This window comes from Schistocerca cancellata, chromosome 5 (genome assembly GCF_023864275.1).
Source record: "Schistocerca cancellata isolate TAMUIC-IGC-003103 chromosome 5, iqSchCanc2.1, whole genome shotgun sequence".
NCBI classification, from domain to species: domain Eukaryota; kingdom Metazoa; phylum Arthropoda; class Insecta; order Orthoptera; family Acrididae; genus Schistocerca; species Schistocerca cancellata.
The window spans coordinates 82577584-82595622 of NC_064630.1; the positions used below are offsets into that span (position 1 = coordinate 82577584).

General features: G+C 45.7%; 1 protein-coding gene across 1 annotated transcript in view; it reads right to left on the reverse strand.

Annotated features, from left to right (window-relative positions):
- Positions 1 to 876: 876 nt before the first annotated feature.
- The window catches only part of LOC126188059 (uncharacterized), a 63725-nt gene continuing 46562 nt past the window's right edge, over positions 877 to 18039 (reverse strand). Inside the window, exon 5 of the mRNA XM_049929503.1 lies at positions 877 to 1748. Within this exon, the coding sequence (XP_049785460.1) occupies positions 1715 to 1748 (34 nt within the window). The 3' untranslated portion in view covers positions 877 to 1714. The remainder of the gene's footprint in view (positions 1749 to 18039) is intronic.

Genomic DNA, 18039 nt, shown 5'->3' on the forward strand with positions numbered 1-18039 from the left:
TCTAGATGGCGGTTTATTGATAGAATCCTGAAGCGATGCAGTCCTTCATCAAAGGAAATAGCTTACAAGACGTTAGTTCGTCCAGTCTTAGAGTATTGTTCGTCTGTATGGGACCCTTACCAGTTGGGTCTGATTCAAGAAATTGAGAAGGTCCAAAGAAGAGCGGCAAGACTCATAACTGGTACATTTAGCCATCGCGAGAGCGTTACAAATCTCATAGAAAGCTTGAAGTGGGACACACTTGCACACAGACGACGCGCTAAACAGAAGCGGCTGCTCACTAAATTCCGAAATCCAATCTTCACCGAGGATGTAGAGCATATATTATTACCACCAACTTCCAAATCGCATAATGATCATCATTCAAAGATAAGGGAAATAAGAGCTCGTACTGAGGCGTTCAGACAGTCGTTTTCTCCTCGTGCGATCCGCGAATGGAACAGAGGGGGAGGGGGGGGGATATGATTTGGTGCGAATTGTGCCCTCCGCCACACACCGCTTGGTGGCCAGTGGAGTGTACATGTAGATGTAGATTATCAATCAATGTATGACCAATTTGCGTGGTGCGCCCTTTTTTTGGTCTTAGAGTGTATTTCAATATTTTTCGTTGGATGCGTCTGTTGTTGATATATTGGTGTAATTGTAAAAATCATACAGGCGCTGATTATTTACTAAACAAATAAATAATTGTTTGGTATTGGTGCGGTGAATTGACTAACTGATAAACGTTTTTTCTTCTTCGTACAGTAAGAGGAAAAAGTATTCACACTTTTGAATATAACTTTTATTACATTTTTTTTGATACACGGATTATTAGTAATTCGTCGCTAACGATAATTTGCGTAGATATTGTCCGACGGCGAACTACAGGATCGCTGGTAGCGCAATGTGCTGTCTCAGAAAAAGTGATTACATGAAGAATATATGGATTCATATGCCTGACTGTAGAGATACGACCACTGTTATCTAATAATAGAAATTTTAGTTACGGGTGGTAAAGCCTATACCGTGGCAAACAGTCGCTTTCTCTCTCCTACATAGTTGAGCAACCGAGGCACGATACTCTGTTAAGGCTGTTATGGACCTTACATTGCAGTATCCTTTTTGCGATTAAGTTATCCAATGTATTCAATCACAGTATCTGATCGGGGATGCAAATCGACTAGCTTTGGCGATCTATCTATGCTTCTATGTCTGGTGCAGAAATATTCAAAAATTTATTGTCAAATGAGCAGATATTACTCCTGTGGGTAACGGTCTGCATATATTTCAGAAATACCAGCGAAGTGTGTCAACAGCAAGAATCAGAATTTGATGGGATGGAAGTCAGTTATTACTCAACCCATTTACAAATCCAGTTGTTTATGTGAAAATGAGTTGGAAGTTGAGTATGCTTTTCATAAATCCGCGTAGTCGAAATTATTTGGTCAGTGGTCTCTATCGTTAATGAGTCTTTGTTTGTCGTTCTGCTTTTTTATTAGTTAGTTGCTTATTCCACATTGCAGGTGCACTCCATACGATTCCGTAAATGATTAAGTTATACACTACGGGCAATTATTCATAAGGGGGAAGACGCTGTAGTTCGAGGGAAGCGACGAAACTTGTTGAGCATCACCTCCTCAATGCCAGGTTGGTTGGTTGGTTGGTTGGTTGGGGAAGGAGACCAGACAGCGTGGTCATCGGTCTCAGTGCCAGGTACACATCCCTGCCGTCTCTAGTTTTCCTTGAAGAGAGCATTGTCGATACACCTGAAAAAAGAGAGCACACATATTAAGTATGAATGTTCATAAATGTAAATCTGTTTGCTCAATGTTAAGTTACAATTCTGAAACTTTCTTCTTCGGATGGGAAGTTACTGAAGAAGAGGTGAAAATTGCAATTAAAGGACTGAGAACCAACAAAGCCCCAGGGGAGGACGGAATAACATCAGAATGAATCAAGGAGGGAGGTGAGAGCTTACACTGAAAGATGTATAAACTGATCCAGTTATATGTAAGAAGGAGACACTGCCAGAAGAATGGAAATTGGCTATAATATGCCCAATACACAAGAAGGGAATCAAAATGGAATGAGGTAACTACAGAGGAATCAGCTTGTTGAATTTAACGTATAAGGTGCTGTCCATCATCACCCTCAGACAGTTACAACCATTCATAGAGAACACCATACAGGGGTACCAAGCTGGCTTTCGACCAAACCGATCGACAATAGATCACATTTTCAGACTAAGACAATTGTTTGAAAAACATTGGGAATATGAGAAAGATGTCTACAGCCTGTTCGTCGATTTTCAAAGTGCATATGACAGCATCCACAGGAATAGCCTATACAATGCAATGCGGAACTTCAGAATCCCCGAGAAGGTAGTGAGAATGGTGCAAGCTTGTATGGTAGGGTCAAAGGCAGCAGCCACATCAGAAACATTCGAGATTGAGACAGGCCTCAGACAAGGGGATGCTCTCTCATGTGTTCTGTTCGATGTCATCTTAGAGAAAGCAATAAAAAAGTGCAGGCAACAGGAGTGGGCTGGAGTAGAGATGGACGGTAACTTCAGTTGTCTCGCATATGCAGATGACATGGTACTATTAAGTGAATCAAAGCACGAGTTGAAAGAAATGTACCAGAAAATGGACAATAATGCACAGAAGGTAGGGCTCAAAGTGAATCGAGACAAAACAGAGTTCATGCACTTAGGAGGAAGACAAGAGCAGGTAGACTTCCTTGAGATAGATGGCAAGAGGTTCAAGAGAGTAGACCAGTTCAAATACTTGGGATCTTGGTTTACCACGGACAACAACATAAAAATGGACATCAAGGAAAGATTAGCAGTGGGAACGAAATGCATGCATTCCCTCAGAGAGACGCTTGGCTCTAAATCGATCTCAGTCAACACTAAGATGAAAATCTGCAACACAGTAATGTACGGTTCAGAAACATGGAGCGTGACTAATCGATAAAGGGAAAGACTCTTAATATTTGAAAGAAGAGTAATGAGGCAGATATGGGGACCAGTTTTAGATAACGGAGAATGGAGGAGGAGGAAAAGCGAGGAAATCTACCTTCTGATGCGACAACCAACTATCCTACAGAAGATAAAGAGCAAAAGAATACAATGGGTGGGCCGTGTAGCCCGTATGACAGGCGAAGATGGCACTAGCGGGGAAACCAAACATCAAGCGCCCCATTGGACGACCAAGGCAGCGCCGGATGGACGACCTGGCGAAGGACCTAGCAGCCCTGGGAAGTGAAGACACCTGGAGGAACCGGGCACAAAACAGGAAGGAATGGAGGCAGTTTCTGGAAGCGGCGCGTGGTCTGCAGGGCCTGTGATCGCTGAATATCTATCTATTCCTCTTCGTAACTCACGACATTTTCTATATCTTGTTTGAGGCAATGGAAACTTCCCAAATTGTCTAACATTATGTTTTTACTCAATACTGTAATCACAGAAATGTCATTCCAAACCCTCTCAACCCGTGAGGTTTCATTTCGTTTCTTCCTCGTAGTCTGGGTGCTTCACTATTTTGGTCAAACAGTGTATCTGCACACAGCCTTATGCTCTGCATTTGTTTGCACGTAAGTTACATTAACACGTGCACAAGAATTCTGCACTACACCAAGAGCTGACATTCCCAATTTCCTATTCCACATTATGAATGTTCATGCAGTAACGCTACTGTAGGGGCCATATTAGTTGTTGGTACAATTTTTTAATGTGAAGGATATAGAGCCTGTCGACTCATCCCCAGAATAACAATGCATTTATTGTACATAAAGAACCATTGCCATTTGTAGGAAAACTGCCAGAAAGTCCTACTCTCACGTAAACAAAGCGAACAAGCGTTGTCCCTGGGCGGAAAAGTGCGTGGACAGTACTTCGATTCTCATAAAATTTTCATAAGTCATTCAAAATAGTTGGCAGCGTTTGTCAATTTGCGTACCGGAATTTCGAAAGTTGCTGTTACTGGAAAAGAGGGAGGAAAGCTGATGGTTCCGAAAGGCTGCAATTAAAACGATGATAGTAATGTCTGTTACGCGTTTATTTTGCGTAAAACTCTTTTTTTGCCATTTTAGCAGAAAAAAAGTTGCTGCACAAATGAAGGTCTGAATCCTTCATTCCTCATTCACTCACAGAATTATCAACCAGAATTATTGTAGGGAATACATGCAGTGTTTACATAAATTTACTACTTTCGTTATTACTGCTCTTTGGAATTCTTGGCTTGTTCGTTATCTGGTGTAATGGGACACCCTTTTCTAACATAACCTTTTTTGTAGAACTATCCAATTCCAGGATTAATCGCGAATCTGGTATAGGTGAACATTCTCAGGCGCGCGGGATTAGCCGAGCGGTCTTAAGGCGCTGCAGTCATGGACTGTGCGGCTGGTCCCGGCAGAGGTCCGAGTCCTCCCTCGGGCATGGGTGTGCGTGTTTGTCCTCAGGATAATTTAGCTTAAGTAGTGTGTAAGCTTAGGGACTGATGACCTTAGCAGTTAAGTCCCATAAGATTTCACACACATTTGAACATTCTCAGCTGTTTCACTGAAAGAATTTCATTTGATTTTGTATGCGATGTATCATATTTCAGACTAAAACGTATAAAAGAAATCAATTTGTTACACTCTGTATGCACAGTTAAAATTACTCTTCTTTTAGAACTGTTTGAAATTACGAAATATCTGGCATACTTAAAATTCCTATTATTAATTGCACAATATAATGATAATTATTAAATTTATTTCTGGATTCATTTATAAAATAATCTTATATCTTGGTGATGATTCTTCTTTTGTCAAGAAAGTGTGTAACCTGTTTTGCTTTATAAGCTCGTTGGAACATTGTGAGTACCGCAGAATGTAGGAATAGTGAGCATGCCTCTGATGGATCAAACGTGTTTTTGATCGTGTCACAAATAATGTAATTTGTGGTGTGATAGAGCTGCAAATTGTAAAGACGATGTGATATAGAAGAATGGGATAAAATAAAAGAAAATCATAGCAACAAGTTAATAATTCATCAGTTACTTAGTCATCAGGAACCCAAAATGTTAAATCAAAATTTCAGACCCAAGAATGTACCCCTAGACGCAAGAACTGGAACCAACAACAAGAAGAGAAAATAAAGATAAGTAAAAAGATTTTTGTATATCTTACGCCTCCTGAAGCATTTGAAACTAATAAAGACACTAAGAGAAATTTAATAGTGATGTGTGGGAGAGTAAGATTACAGTGGGGGGAGAGCAGGGAAAGCCATGATGGTCAGTTCACTGGAGTATGTACGAAGCCACCTCCTCTCATGTAACCAAAGAAAGATGACATGTCTCATTGTCCTGTTGAAACATGGCGTCCCCATCAGTGTGCTCTGACGTCCCAAAAGGATGCAGATGGTCCACAGGAATGTATATTTACCGTTCACCGGTAGCCGGAGGATGGTGTCTGATTGTGACCATAACTGAGTCACCTCTTGCCTGGTCACAACCTCGCTGACACGCAGGATCCATTGCTTGTTGAGGTATACGCCGACGCCGACAATGAAAGACACTCTCCGTGGCCGCACATTCACCAGCCGTGCTGCTATTGCCTCAGCGATTTTCCAGTGGTCAAAACAGACTCCTAAAGAAGCCTTTGCCGCTGCCATGGAATCATGGCGTCAGCGATGTGAAAAATGTGTTCGTCTGCAGGGCGATTACGTCGAGAAGTAACGCCAGTTTCATCGATTTCGGGTGAGTAGTTAATTAGAAAAGAAATCGGAGGCCTTAGAACTTAAATGCACCTCGTACATGTCGCCATCATCAAGTGCACTGACGGACTGAGCTCCTGTGAACGTGCCGGTACGGAGATCCGTACGCTGTGGCTGTTGGGGGGGAACTAGGTTCGGTCACAGACGCACGTGACTGAGGGTTGTACCCTCTGCTGGGGACGAAGTTCTAGCGCTACTAGGGCGCTTCGCCTTCTTATATGGTGTGTTGATGATATGGGATACCATGATGGTTGTGGTCATTTCTTGACTATTGTGCTGTGTTTTTTTTTTATTATTACTATTTTTTTTATATTAAAGGTTGAAAGGATAGTCAGAGCGTTAGTAGAAGAAATGGGAAAACGAACGGCCCAATTGACTGGCCAGCGTGATTTTTAAGTGAAACAAGACAGGGCAGTAGAAGGGACAGTAGAAGTGTGAGGAAAATGAACGGCCCATTGGCTAGCCGGGAATTACGGTTAAATGGCAGATTAAAGGAGAGGCGGTGGAACAGTAAGAGTTAAGTGAAAGCTAAATGCCATTATCCTGGCCTCTTCTTCTTCTTGGCGGCGTCTTGATGGTGGTGGCAAACAATCTTGAGGTGGTGGAGTGGGGGGTGGGGAGAGAAAGAAGTCAGAGAGTGACAGATGAAGAAGTGGAAAAAGGAAGGGCCTGTCATGATTAGGCCGGCATTGGGGACGGTGTGGGTGAGAAGGGGGTGGCGTGCTGGGGGAGGGGGGTGAATGACATGACATGGTGGGGAGATGATCGATGATGTGAGAGTAGTTGTCATGAGATGAGGTGGCTAGTGTATGCGAAGTCATGGGGGGCGGAATAGAAGGTCAGGCCATCGAGTGGTGGCTAGTCGATGGACATGGGTGCCCAGGGAAAGGATTAAGGGATTAGGAGAGTGACGGGTTTGTTGGTAAAAGGAAGTGACTGCAGAAAGGATGCGGGTACGAAGGAGTGGCACCTCGGCCAGGATGTGGAGCTTTTGGGTAGGGAAGTCGAAGTTGAGGTGGAGGGCACGCCGAAGAGCCCGGTTCTGGATGGTTTGGAGTCAGCGGAGGTGGGTGGGGGCAGCATTGCCCCACACCACCACCGCGTATTCAAGGATGGGGCAAACAAGGGAAGTGTACAATCTAACAGCAAGGTGTGTAGGGAGTGAAGATGTTGGATTGATGAGAGGGTAGAGCAGGCCTTACGACGCACGTCATCGATGTGGGGGCGCCAGGAGAGGCACTGATCCAGGGTAACACCCAAGTACTTTGCAGTCCGAGTCCAGGGGACTGGGGTACCAAGGACCATCACCTGAGGGAGCCGAATGGGAATATGGCGTCGGCGGATGATAAGGGCTTGGGTTTTGGAGGGATTAAATGCCAGACGCCAGGTCCTAGCCCAATCGGTTAGGGAATCTGTAGCCCCCTGGAGCCGCTGTTGGAGACCTGCCACACTCCGAGAACGAGAGAAGAGTGCAGTATCGTCTGCATAGAGAGCTAAATGTACCCTCGGTGCCGAGGGCAGATCGGCTGTAAAGAGGGAGTAGAGTAGCGGTCCAAGTACGCTGCCTTGTGGTACTCCTGCCCTGATGCGTCGTCGTGTAGATTTCCCGTCAGGGATCCTAAAGTGGAAGGTGCGACCTTCCAGGTATGTGGCTATCAGCCGTACATGGGACACTGGAAAGCCGAGGGAAAATAATTTGTATAGCAGCCCTTCGTGCCAGACCGAGTCAAACGCCCTGGACACGTCGAGGAGTGTGGCCCCAAAGTACTCCCTACGTTCCATGGCGTCCAGTGCCTCTTCTACAAGGCGCAGGAGTTGGTGAGTGGTTGCGTGTCCCTGCCTGAAGCCAAACTGCTCATCAGGGAGGACTCGTTCTCGGGCAATCTGGGTGAGCAGTCGTTTAAGGTACAGCCTCTCGAACACCTTGGAGATGGCAGGCAAGAGGCTGATGGGACAGTAGCTGGCAGGGGAAAGAAGATCCTTCCCAGCCTTGGGGATGGCGACCACTTCAGCATGTTTCCAGGCAGTGGGATATTGCCTGGTTGTGAGGATGTTGAAGGTGGCTGTCAGGATGGGAATAGAAGCTGGGGGTAGCTGTTTGAGGAGTGCGTTCGTCAGCTTATCGGGGCCACCAGCTTTCTTGGATTTGAGGTACCGCAATTGCAGTTCAACCTCTTCTTCATTGACGGGGCTGATTTCATCCTCAGGGTCCTGGACGGCAAGGAGTTGGGGGAGGCGTGCCGTTACCAGGCGGATATGGTCGGGGTCAACAGGGGGCATCGACCGGGGTGAAGTTGTGCGCGTAGACATCAGCCAAGGCATTAGCCTTGGCGTCTGGTTCGGACACAAAGTCATTGCCGACCTGGAGGGGGGGGGAAATCCGTTGCTCTCGTCTCAGAAGCCTTTTTGTGAGCCGCCAAGCAGACGGGTCACTCAGGTCAATGGCAGAGATTTTGATCTCCCATGCCCGATTGCGGTGGTCTTGCACCGCAGCCTTGATTTGGCGCTGTAGTCTATTGATGAGGCATTTGGTTGCCGGGTTCCGAGTGAGCTGCCATTCTCGGATGGCCAGTTTTTCTCTGTGATGAGAGCAAGGATGTGGGGGGGGGGCGGGGAGTGGACGCAGATGGTCTGGGGGTTGATGTGGATGGTGAGGGGTCACTGCCGCTGCAGCATCTAGGGCGATGGTGGTGAGGTGTATGAGGGTGCGATCTGCGTCCGTTTGTTCGGCAGCAGGGATAGTGGGTAGGGCTGCTTCGACCCGTCACTGGTAGGACTGCCAGTCAATACCACGGATGTTCAGGCCTTCAGTCGGCGTGGTCGTGATTCCAACGAGATCGATGGGACAGATGACCGGCCGGTGGTCAGAGGCTAGAGCGATGCGGGTGGCTGCAGTGATGGCGTGGTTTCTCCATTGTCACGCTAACGTGATCGAGGAGTGTGAGGGTTGGGAGGCGGCGGTCCTGTGGCGTGTCAGGGGCGGAGACGAACAAGAGTGGGGTGGGGCGACAGGTTCGAGGGGAAATGATTCTGGATATAACTGTAGGAGTGATGTTCAATGACGTGAGGGCCTTCCTCAGGTCATCATCAGAGTACTCCATGGGAAGCCCTCTGACGACGACCCGAAGGTGGCGGGTCTTTTTAGGGGGGGGTGGAGAAACCTATATTGAGCTTGCTGAGGATGACAAGGGTCTTAGAGAGGTAAGTGGGGGACTGGACAAACAGGCGGTAATTATCATTGCCTGACCATTTTATACGGAAGGGGTATTCGGTGTGAGCAATGAGAATATCTTTGAGCCCTTTGTAGGGCCCCTTGTGTTGTATGTAGATGGGTGGGGGGGCAGGGGGGTGGCTGAGGGTGGGGGGGGGGTATTTGATTGTGGGCACCAAAAGTGGGAATCACACGGGCAGCTACATGGACTGCCCAAAAATCAAGTCGTTCAGGGCAAATCAGAAACGATTTGCAGGGCCATCGGCGGCACCATCAATGGCGGCAAATGTGTTGCTGACGGGCACATACGTAACTGACGTGGTGAATTGACGGCGGGGTGCCGTTTTACGCGGCACCTGGAAGCCTTCCGTGTCAACAATGGCTTTCTTCTTTTTAGACTGCCCGCGTTCAGCAGGCTGAGTGGCCTCAGAGTCGGAGGAGGAGGCTAACTGCCGCTTCCAACGCTCAGCGACCGGGCGCCGATGGTCGTCATCAAACTCCATCACGCTCCCGTCATCGCTGTCGTCGGCTGCGGCAGTCATGTTGGGATAGAGGAGGGCCTGCAGCCGAACACTGTCGACCTGCTGGCCCCCCTCCTCTGCGGCGTCACGGAGGGCATTTAATTGCTCTTGCAGCCCCTCATGTATATCAGCGTCGACGCAAAGTCTTCTTCAGGTGCCGGAAGCGGTTGCGGGACGCAGACGGGGTCCTGTATATCCGGCATGTCAAGGGCAGGTCTGAAGGGGGGGGGGGAAGGGGGGAGCGAGACCTAGAGCGCGGCGCACGCGGGCTTGTCCCACGTGAAGGGGGCCGTGATGCGCAAAGTTCCCTATTCCTGGGCCTAGGTGCAGCCTCATTGATGGCTGCATCAATGAAGCTGCGACCGGGAGTAGCAGGGGAGGGGCAGATGACGGTGGATGTGATGGTTGTGGTGGTGATGGTGGAGGTGCATATGATGGGCATCGGCAACGCAACTGCGTCACCGGTTGCAGCTGGCTTCGTCCGTTTAGCAGATCCAATCACGTCCGTTGCCGTGTGCGTGGTCGTCGTAGGTGGGGGGCCGGATGGGGCCGCCGACGGAGCAAGCTCCGCCGGACAGCGATCCGCCACACCCGTCGTATCGGAGCGCACGTCCTTCTCCCGCGGCATCCCAGCTCGCGATGGGTTCGGTCGCGGCGGCGGCCGATTTAAATACCCTCCGCCCGCGGCGCACTCCCTCCGCCGTCCGCGCCCCGTGCGACGGCGTCTGAGATGACGTCGGTGTGATGGCTCTGTCCGCCGTGGTCGTCACAACTATACTTTCGCTCGATTTACTCTTGATTAACCCAATCGCTGGTTCCCAAGCCTTGCTAAGATTATAGCCACAGTCACGGTTTACGAGGTCGTCATCGGTGCGAATTTTGATGGCCTCTCTAACAACGCTGTCCCAGTATCTCGACGTCTGTACCAGAATCCTCGTGCGTTCATACTCCATAGCGTGATTTTCCGACAAACAATGTTCAGCTACCGCCGACTTGTTCGGATACATCAGTCGAGTGTGCCTCTGATGTTCACGGCATCGATCCTCGACGGTACGCATCGTCTGACCAATATACGACTTGCCACATTGACACGGAATCTGGTACACGCCGGCCTTCCTCAAACCGAGGTCATCTTTGGTGCACTGTAGACCGGCAGTACACCCGTGGATATTTTGATAACCCTTTATGTTTTTCCACTTTCCAGTTCTTTAGGTGTCAGAGTACTTTTCTCTAAAATTTATCTTTGTCGTTCACTGAGATGCCGAATGATATCTGTTGAAGGTTAACTGACATACGTCTATTTTGCTGAATTTATTTGAAGTTTTCTAGAGTGTTTGTAATCTTACTTTTCAAAAAATGGTTCAAATGGCTCTGAGAACTATGGGACTTAACTTCTGAGGTCATCAGTCCCCTAGAACTCAGAAGTAGTTAAACCTAACTAACCTAAGGACATCACACACACCCATGGCCGAGGCAGGATTCGAACCTGCGACCGTAGCGACTAGAAGCGCTCGGTAACTCCGGCCGGCCCTTACTTTTCGATGTCACACGAATCATCACGAGTATGTGCGTTCATTTCATACATCCGTAGAAATTGTCTGTTATTCCAGTAACTGAAGAAAAAGTGTTCAGCACTCGCCACGTTCTTTTCGAGACAGAGACAGCTGATTCAGATGTATTTGGTGTATTTTTAATATAAAAGCCGCAATGCAGCACTCGTCCCCAAGCACACTGGTGTCGTGGCATCCAACCAGCCCACGAAGGTGGAAATAGATTTTAACCTCCTGGATAGCATAGATTACATCCTAACCTAACCTATCCTAAACTCCTTGATCCCTCCAAATGTTTACGAAGAGGATCGACACACAAACTGTCGGTCGATGTTATGGAGCGGCCTGTGTCGTTTCCGTCTGCCAACGGTTGTCTGTGCCCCTCTGAACGCGACCTTAGGGACACGAGTCTATTGTCGACTGGTGAAGCCTACCCTGTGGTTTTGTGTCAGCACCGTCTCGGTATGAATGTACTTGGCACCCCACACCGAAAATCGTGCCGATATGACTCGCAGCAGATAGACCCGTATGTCTCTGTGGAGGCGAAAAGAAGAAAGGAATCAACGTTACGGTTTTACGTTCAGTCGACATCAAGGTCATTAGAGACGGAGCACAAGCTGGCATTGTTTCAAGGATGGTGAAGGAAATCGGCTGTGCCCTTTCAAAGGACCCGGCATTTGTCTGATGCGATTTAGGGAAATCACGGAAAATCTAAATCTGGGCGTCCAGACGCGGATTTGATCCGTTCCCACCAGAAAGCCAGTTCAGTGTGCTGGCCACTGGGGCGGAGCCGGTGTGACCCGAATTCTTGTTTAATCTTCGATATGGTATCATGAATCATGCGCCCTGCACCACTTATCATTCGACTTCAGAGTCAATTAACTCGAGACGTACTGCCGTGTTGACTACACACCTGCCTGTAACAGAATGCTCAGATACCGTGATTAAAGTCGCAGCATGTGACAGCAGCTTTCGGGCGCCGTAAGGAGCACTTCTTCAAATGGGACAACATTTCTCATGACGTTTGTCAACTGAGTTTAAGTAAGTTGTTCCATCGAACAATCGTCATGGGCGTCGTCAGTTGTCCCACAACGTGTTTGGCTTCGTAGCTCGGTCGTTTCTTGTCTGTGGCTCCATACCTTAATCCTAGATTATTAAGCCCTCGTAAAATACTCTTGCAGTTGCTACCAATACGCGATTCCCGCCAATCTGTTATCGTAAGTAGAGGGTGTAAAACGGTACAGTTTGTACTTATTTTGTATGTGACATTCCACTGGACCTTGTAGTTGTAATTAAATAGTGCATAAACTGTAAATTATGACCTCCTGGAATAAAATATGGAGGAGTAACATTTACGATGGTTTAGTAACAATGTAACGTTTTCCCTCTTTAGTGTTCTACGCTTAAACTGTGTAATCGCCAAAGAAACATTTCATACGATTTGTCGAGTCACACGCAAACACAATAACTCTGATAATATCTGTATTATAATGAAATGCTGCTAGTAATGATCTTATAGTGTAATCCACAATTTGTTTCTGCAGTCGACAAAATTTGCATTAGAATTGACTTACTTTATTTTTTTGCAGTTAATTTTATTATAATTCCGTAATTGTATGTTGGCCCAAAATCCTACTGTTTGCAGTGCGAGATTATATACCAGAAATAATGTCGTAGAAAAAGTAAATATATGTTAAATTTTCAGCAGTCTTATGAAGAGCATTTCCGTCTATTACCAAGTGTGTCCTGTTTAGTGGTGCTTCATAGTGCTAAGGTAATTAACTTATAATTGTAAAGCTTTACAAGTCGCCTTTTTTAACTCAGTAAAGAAGAAAGAAGTCTCATTCACGGCCTGGCCTTTGGTTCTAGGATGTATCCACTGTCTCCTTTTATCTCTCTGAACACCAGAAAGCAGCCAACTCCATTTCATCTATTTTAACTGTAACTACGAAATGTACTGAATTATAAGTCACTGTGAGTGGTGTTGAAGAGGAATCATATGTCTGTAACCAAATACTTTTGTACAGAAGCAATCTATAGGAACAAAGCAACACCAGATAACTAGCACAATGCAGGTGTGCCGATGGAGCATGTGTGCTGGCGTAAGCTGTCACCAGCACACCGGTCGGCAAAGATGTAGCGCGAAGTTCGATAGTGGGCGACCGATCAAGCGCGCCTATCACGAGAGAGGCCAGAGACACACCGACAAGCAACACGCCGCCAACGCCCTCCCGACAGCAAGTATTTAGATTGCCTTCGGTGACCGGAGGGCCTCACTAACTCAGTCACTAACTTGCATTCCAGCTGGCGTATGTCAGTTCACATCAGCGGCTGGGAGAGTGTATAGCACCAGATCGAGACCAGCAGCGAGATTAAAGTTGGTAATAGTAAGATTACCGATACTTACTGGGCTTGTGACACAACACATGAACTCTGTTCAAGATAAGTAGCTTTCAGTTCATGTAAATAAAGAACCGTATTAATCCACGTGTGCATTTGTGTTGTAGAAAGAGAATACCGGTCACCCATAACAACATCCTCTCTCTTGCTCGCTTGGTACAAGACTCTACAGCGGCGTCAAGGATACTACAGCATGGATTATTGGTTCAGGGGTTGGCAGTTGACACTGAACGTAAGTAAATGTAGGGTACTTCAAAGAAACAGGTAAAAAAAACCACTACTGATTGGTTGCACTTTTTGCGACAAAGCCCTGGAAACAGTAACTATCATAAAATACCTGGCAGTAACCGCCCGGAGCGACCCAAAATGTAATCAGTATATAGGATAGGTGGGAGTAAAGCCCTGTGAGGGGCCATCGATTCAGGAGTTGGTCACCAGGTGGCAGCTTCGTCTTATTGTAACTCACGCTGTTCCATAAAAGTTCGTCCCGAACGGTCGCTCCAGAGGTGTGAAACTGAGGTAATTCTGTTTTCTACTGCTTACACGTAACTTGTCTAATATCTTACTTGAACACAAAATGGGAAGATCCCTGCAGATGTTTTGGGGTAAATGCTCGCAGCTCCAACAATGTGATGACATATTTTCAATGATAATTTTTGCATAAGATGACATTCGGTCCACATTACGTGAGATTCTCCTGCTTGAAGATATAATTCCGCTGTCTAAAGTAAAGACTTAGGGGAAACTTTCTGGCAAAGCATCTAATTTGTGCTTCTAACATTGAATGGAAAAAGAATGCAAGGGGAAAGAGAAAACTTGCTACTTAGAAGGAAAGGTGTGCCAAAGAAAAAAAAAAGTGTGTTATAGAAACGAGACGACGTAAGCTAGGTTTCATTACATAAAAGCCAAAAACAGAAAAGGATGCAAACAGATCAAATAACCAGCTGATTATTCTTCAGATTCAGACCTCTCACATTAGATACAGGTGTGGACTTACTAACTGGCGAATAACTATCCGAAGAAGAAGAAAAAGAAGAAGAAGAACAAGAACAAGAGCCTGGGACTTCAAAAGAGAATCAGAGGACCTAACAAAGTACATTCTTAATTACTGGGTGAGCAGACAGCTTTGCCTCGGTAACTGAACTCTTTCAGATTACCATACTAATCTTCCTTTCATGGAGAAGAAAGTATAATTTTTGTACAAGAATTTTTGAGCATGATTTTCACATTTACGAAACATTTCAGTTGAATAATATGTCGGGTAACTTGGCTAAAATACAACAATAATACAAAGAGTTATTTCAAGTGTTTTTATTGTGCAGTCAGCCTTTGTTATCCATGTTTATTTCAAGTAGCGTAAAGACCCCATTTTGTGGAGTAAAACCCTCCAGTTTTTCTTTAAGCTACATTGTAAATTTCTCTGTTGTTAATAATCAGATAGAGCTGGAAATTGGATGGGTTATAGGTAAAACCAAACCAATGGCTTCAATTTGAAATCGCCAGGAAATCTACCCACCGTTGACTACAATATTAGAAAAACTGAAAATTACGGGGATTTACCCCAGCCTACCCTATAATAAATTATAAGAAAAGCAGATGAAAGAATGAGGCTAACTGGAGGAATTTTATGGAAAAGTAACTCATCGATGAAAGAAATAATTCACTTAACACTTGTACTACATATTCTTGAGTACTGCCCTTCAATCTGGAACCATTACCATCCTGGATTAATAGAAGGGATACAGAAGATCCGACAAAAGTGGCACTATTCGTCACGGAATCGTTTAGCAGGCGCGAGAGTGTTATTGGGGTTGCTCAACAAACTCTAGTGGTAGACGCTGTAAGAGAGGGCTTATGCGTCACGAAAAGTTTACGAGAGGGTACGTTCGAAGAAGAGTGAGGCAGTATACTACTACTTCCCACATTATCATTGTTGATCTTGTGGTCTTCAGTCTGGAGTCTGGTTTGATGCAACTCTTCATGCTAGTCTATCCTGTGCAAGCCTCTTCATCTCTGCATAACTATCGCAACCTAAATACATTTGAATTTGCTTACAGTATTCAAGTATTGGTCTCCCTCTACAACGTTTACTCCCTCACTTCCATCCAGTACCAATTTAGCTGCTCCTCGATGCGTCAGGATGTTTATCAACCGATGCCTTCTTTTAATCAAGTTGTCTCATAAATTTCTTTTTCCCCAATTCGAGAGTCACCATCTCGTTTTTTATTCGATCTACCCATCAAATCTTCACCATTCGTCTACAGCACCATACTTCAGAAGCTTCAATTCTCTTCTTAGCTGAATCGCCTGTCGTCCACTTTCCACTTCCATACTCCCAAGACGAATAAGTTCAGAAAAGACTTCTTAACACTTAAATTTATATTAGAAGTTAAGAATTGCTATTGCCGGTCTGCATTTTATGCTTCTCTACTTCGGCATCATTAGTTATTTTGCTGTTTAAATAGCAAAACTCATCTGCTACTTGTGCAGCCTTTGTTTCTCCTCTAGCTATTCCTGCTTACTCATTTTGCACTTTCTGGCAATCTAATGTTTTACATGCATGCATTCCCTTCACCTGCTTCATTTGCTGCATTTTTTATTTTCTGCTTTTTGCTTTTAAGTTCAATATCTCCCTAGTTATTCAACGATTTCTACTAGACTTTGGTTTTCTAAATTCCTTTTTTACCTGTGTGATTCTCTGTTGTGTTCCATATTTCATCTCTCGAAGCTACCCACTCGTTTTGTGTTGTATTCTTATCCCCCTTTCAGTCCAAAGTTGCCTAAGTTCCCTGTAAACCTTTCAACAACTTCCGGCTCCTTTAATTTATCCAGGCACCTATACTTCATTTCCTACTTTTCTCCGGTTTCTTCAGCGTTAGTCTGCAGTTCGTAACAATTACATTAATGGCACAATTCACATCTACCGGTGGAAATGCTTTACAGTTAAAAAATTGGTTTCGAAGTCTTTTCCTCGCCATTATATAATCAATATGAAGCCTTCATGTATCTCCAGATTCCTTTCACGTATTCAGCCTGATTTCGTCATTCTTAAACCACTTATTAGAGATGATTAAAATATGTTAAATGCTAAATTCTACCAGATGGCTTCCTCTTCCGTTCCTTTTCCCCATTCTGTCTTCAACTGCTACTTTTATCTTCTTTTCCTTCTCCAGCTATCTAATTCCAGTCATCCATCACATAGTTAAATTTTCATCTTCTTTAAGCATCTGAATAATTTCCTTTGTCTCATCATACACTCTTTCAACCTCTTCGTCATGTGCAGAGCTAGTTGGCATACAACCGTCTTCTTGTGCGGTGGGTGTTGGCTTCTATTCTGTCTTGCCTATGAAAATGTATTCACTATTTTGTTGACAGCAGCTTGCCCACATTACCTCCACTTGATGTTATGTTGATAATCCTGTACTGACATGACCAGAAGTCCTATTCTTTCTGCCACCATACGTCACTAATCCACAAATTCTCACTATATTTTACTTCAGGCTATCCATTCCCATTTTTAAAATCTCCTATCGACGGTACGAGGTTAAGAGATCCAACACTCCACGATCTGACAAGTAGAATACCATTCTTGGTTTTCTTGATGCCAACACCGTCCTACGTAGTCTCTGCCCGGAGATCCAAATGGGGGATTATTTTACCCATTGGATATTTTGTCCAGGAGGATTCCATCGTCATTTAACCATACAGTAGAGCAGCACGCCCTTTGAAAAATTGCTGCCGTAGTTTCTACTTGCTTTCAGCCATTAGCAGTACCAACACAGCAAGAGCATGTTGGCTGGTGTTAAAAGGCAAATCAGCCATCATAGATACTATTGCCCATGCCACTACTGAAAAGACTGCTACGCCTCTACAGGAACTACACCTTTTCCTAGCCTTTCCACAAATACCGGGTGGTTATACACTCCTGGAAATTGAAATAAGAACACCGTGAATTCATTGTCCCAGGAAGGGGAAACTTTATTGACACATTCCTGGGGTCAGATACATCACATGATCACACTGACAGAACCACAGGCACATAGACACAGGCAACAGAGCATGCACAATGTCGGCACTAGTACAGTGTATATCCACCTTTCGCAGCAATGCAGGCTGCTATTCTCCCATGGAGACGATCGTAGAGATGCTGGATGTAGTCCTGTGGAACGGCTTGCCATGCCATTTCTACCTGGCGCCTCAGTTGGACCAGCGTTCGTGCTGGACGTGCAGACCGCGTGAGACGACGCTTCATCCAGTCCCAAACATGCTCAATGGGGGACAGATCCGGAGATCTTGCTGGCCAGGGTAGTTGACTTACACCTTCTAGAGCACGTTGGGTGGCACGGGATACATGCGGACGTGCATTGTCCAGTTGGAACAGCAAGTTCCCTTGCCGGTCTAGGAATGGTAGAACGATGGGTTCGATGACGGTTTGGATGTACCGTGCACTATTCAGTGTCCCCTCGACGATCACCAGTGGTGTACGGCCAGTGTAGGAGATCGCTCCCCACACCATGATGCCGGGTGTTGGCCCTGTGTGCCTCGGTCGTATGCAGTCCTGATTGTGGCGCTCACCTGCACGGCGCCAAACAAGCATACGACCATCATTGGCACCAA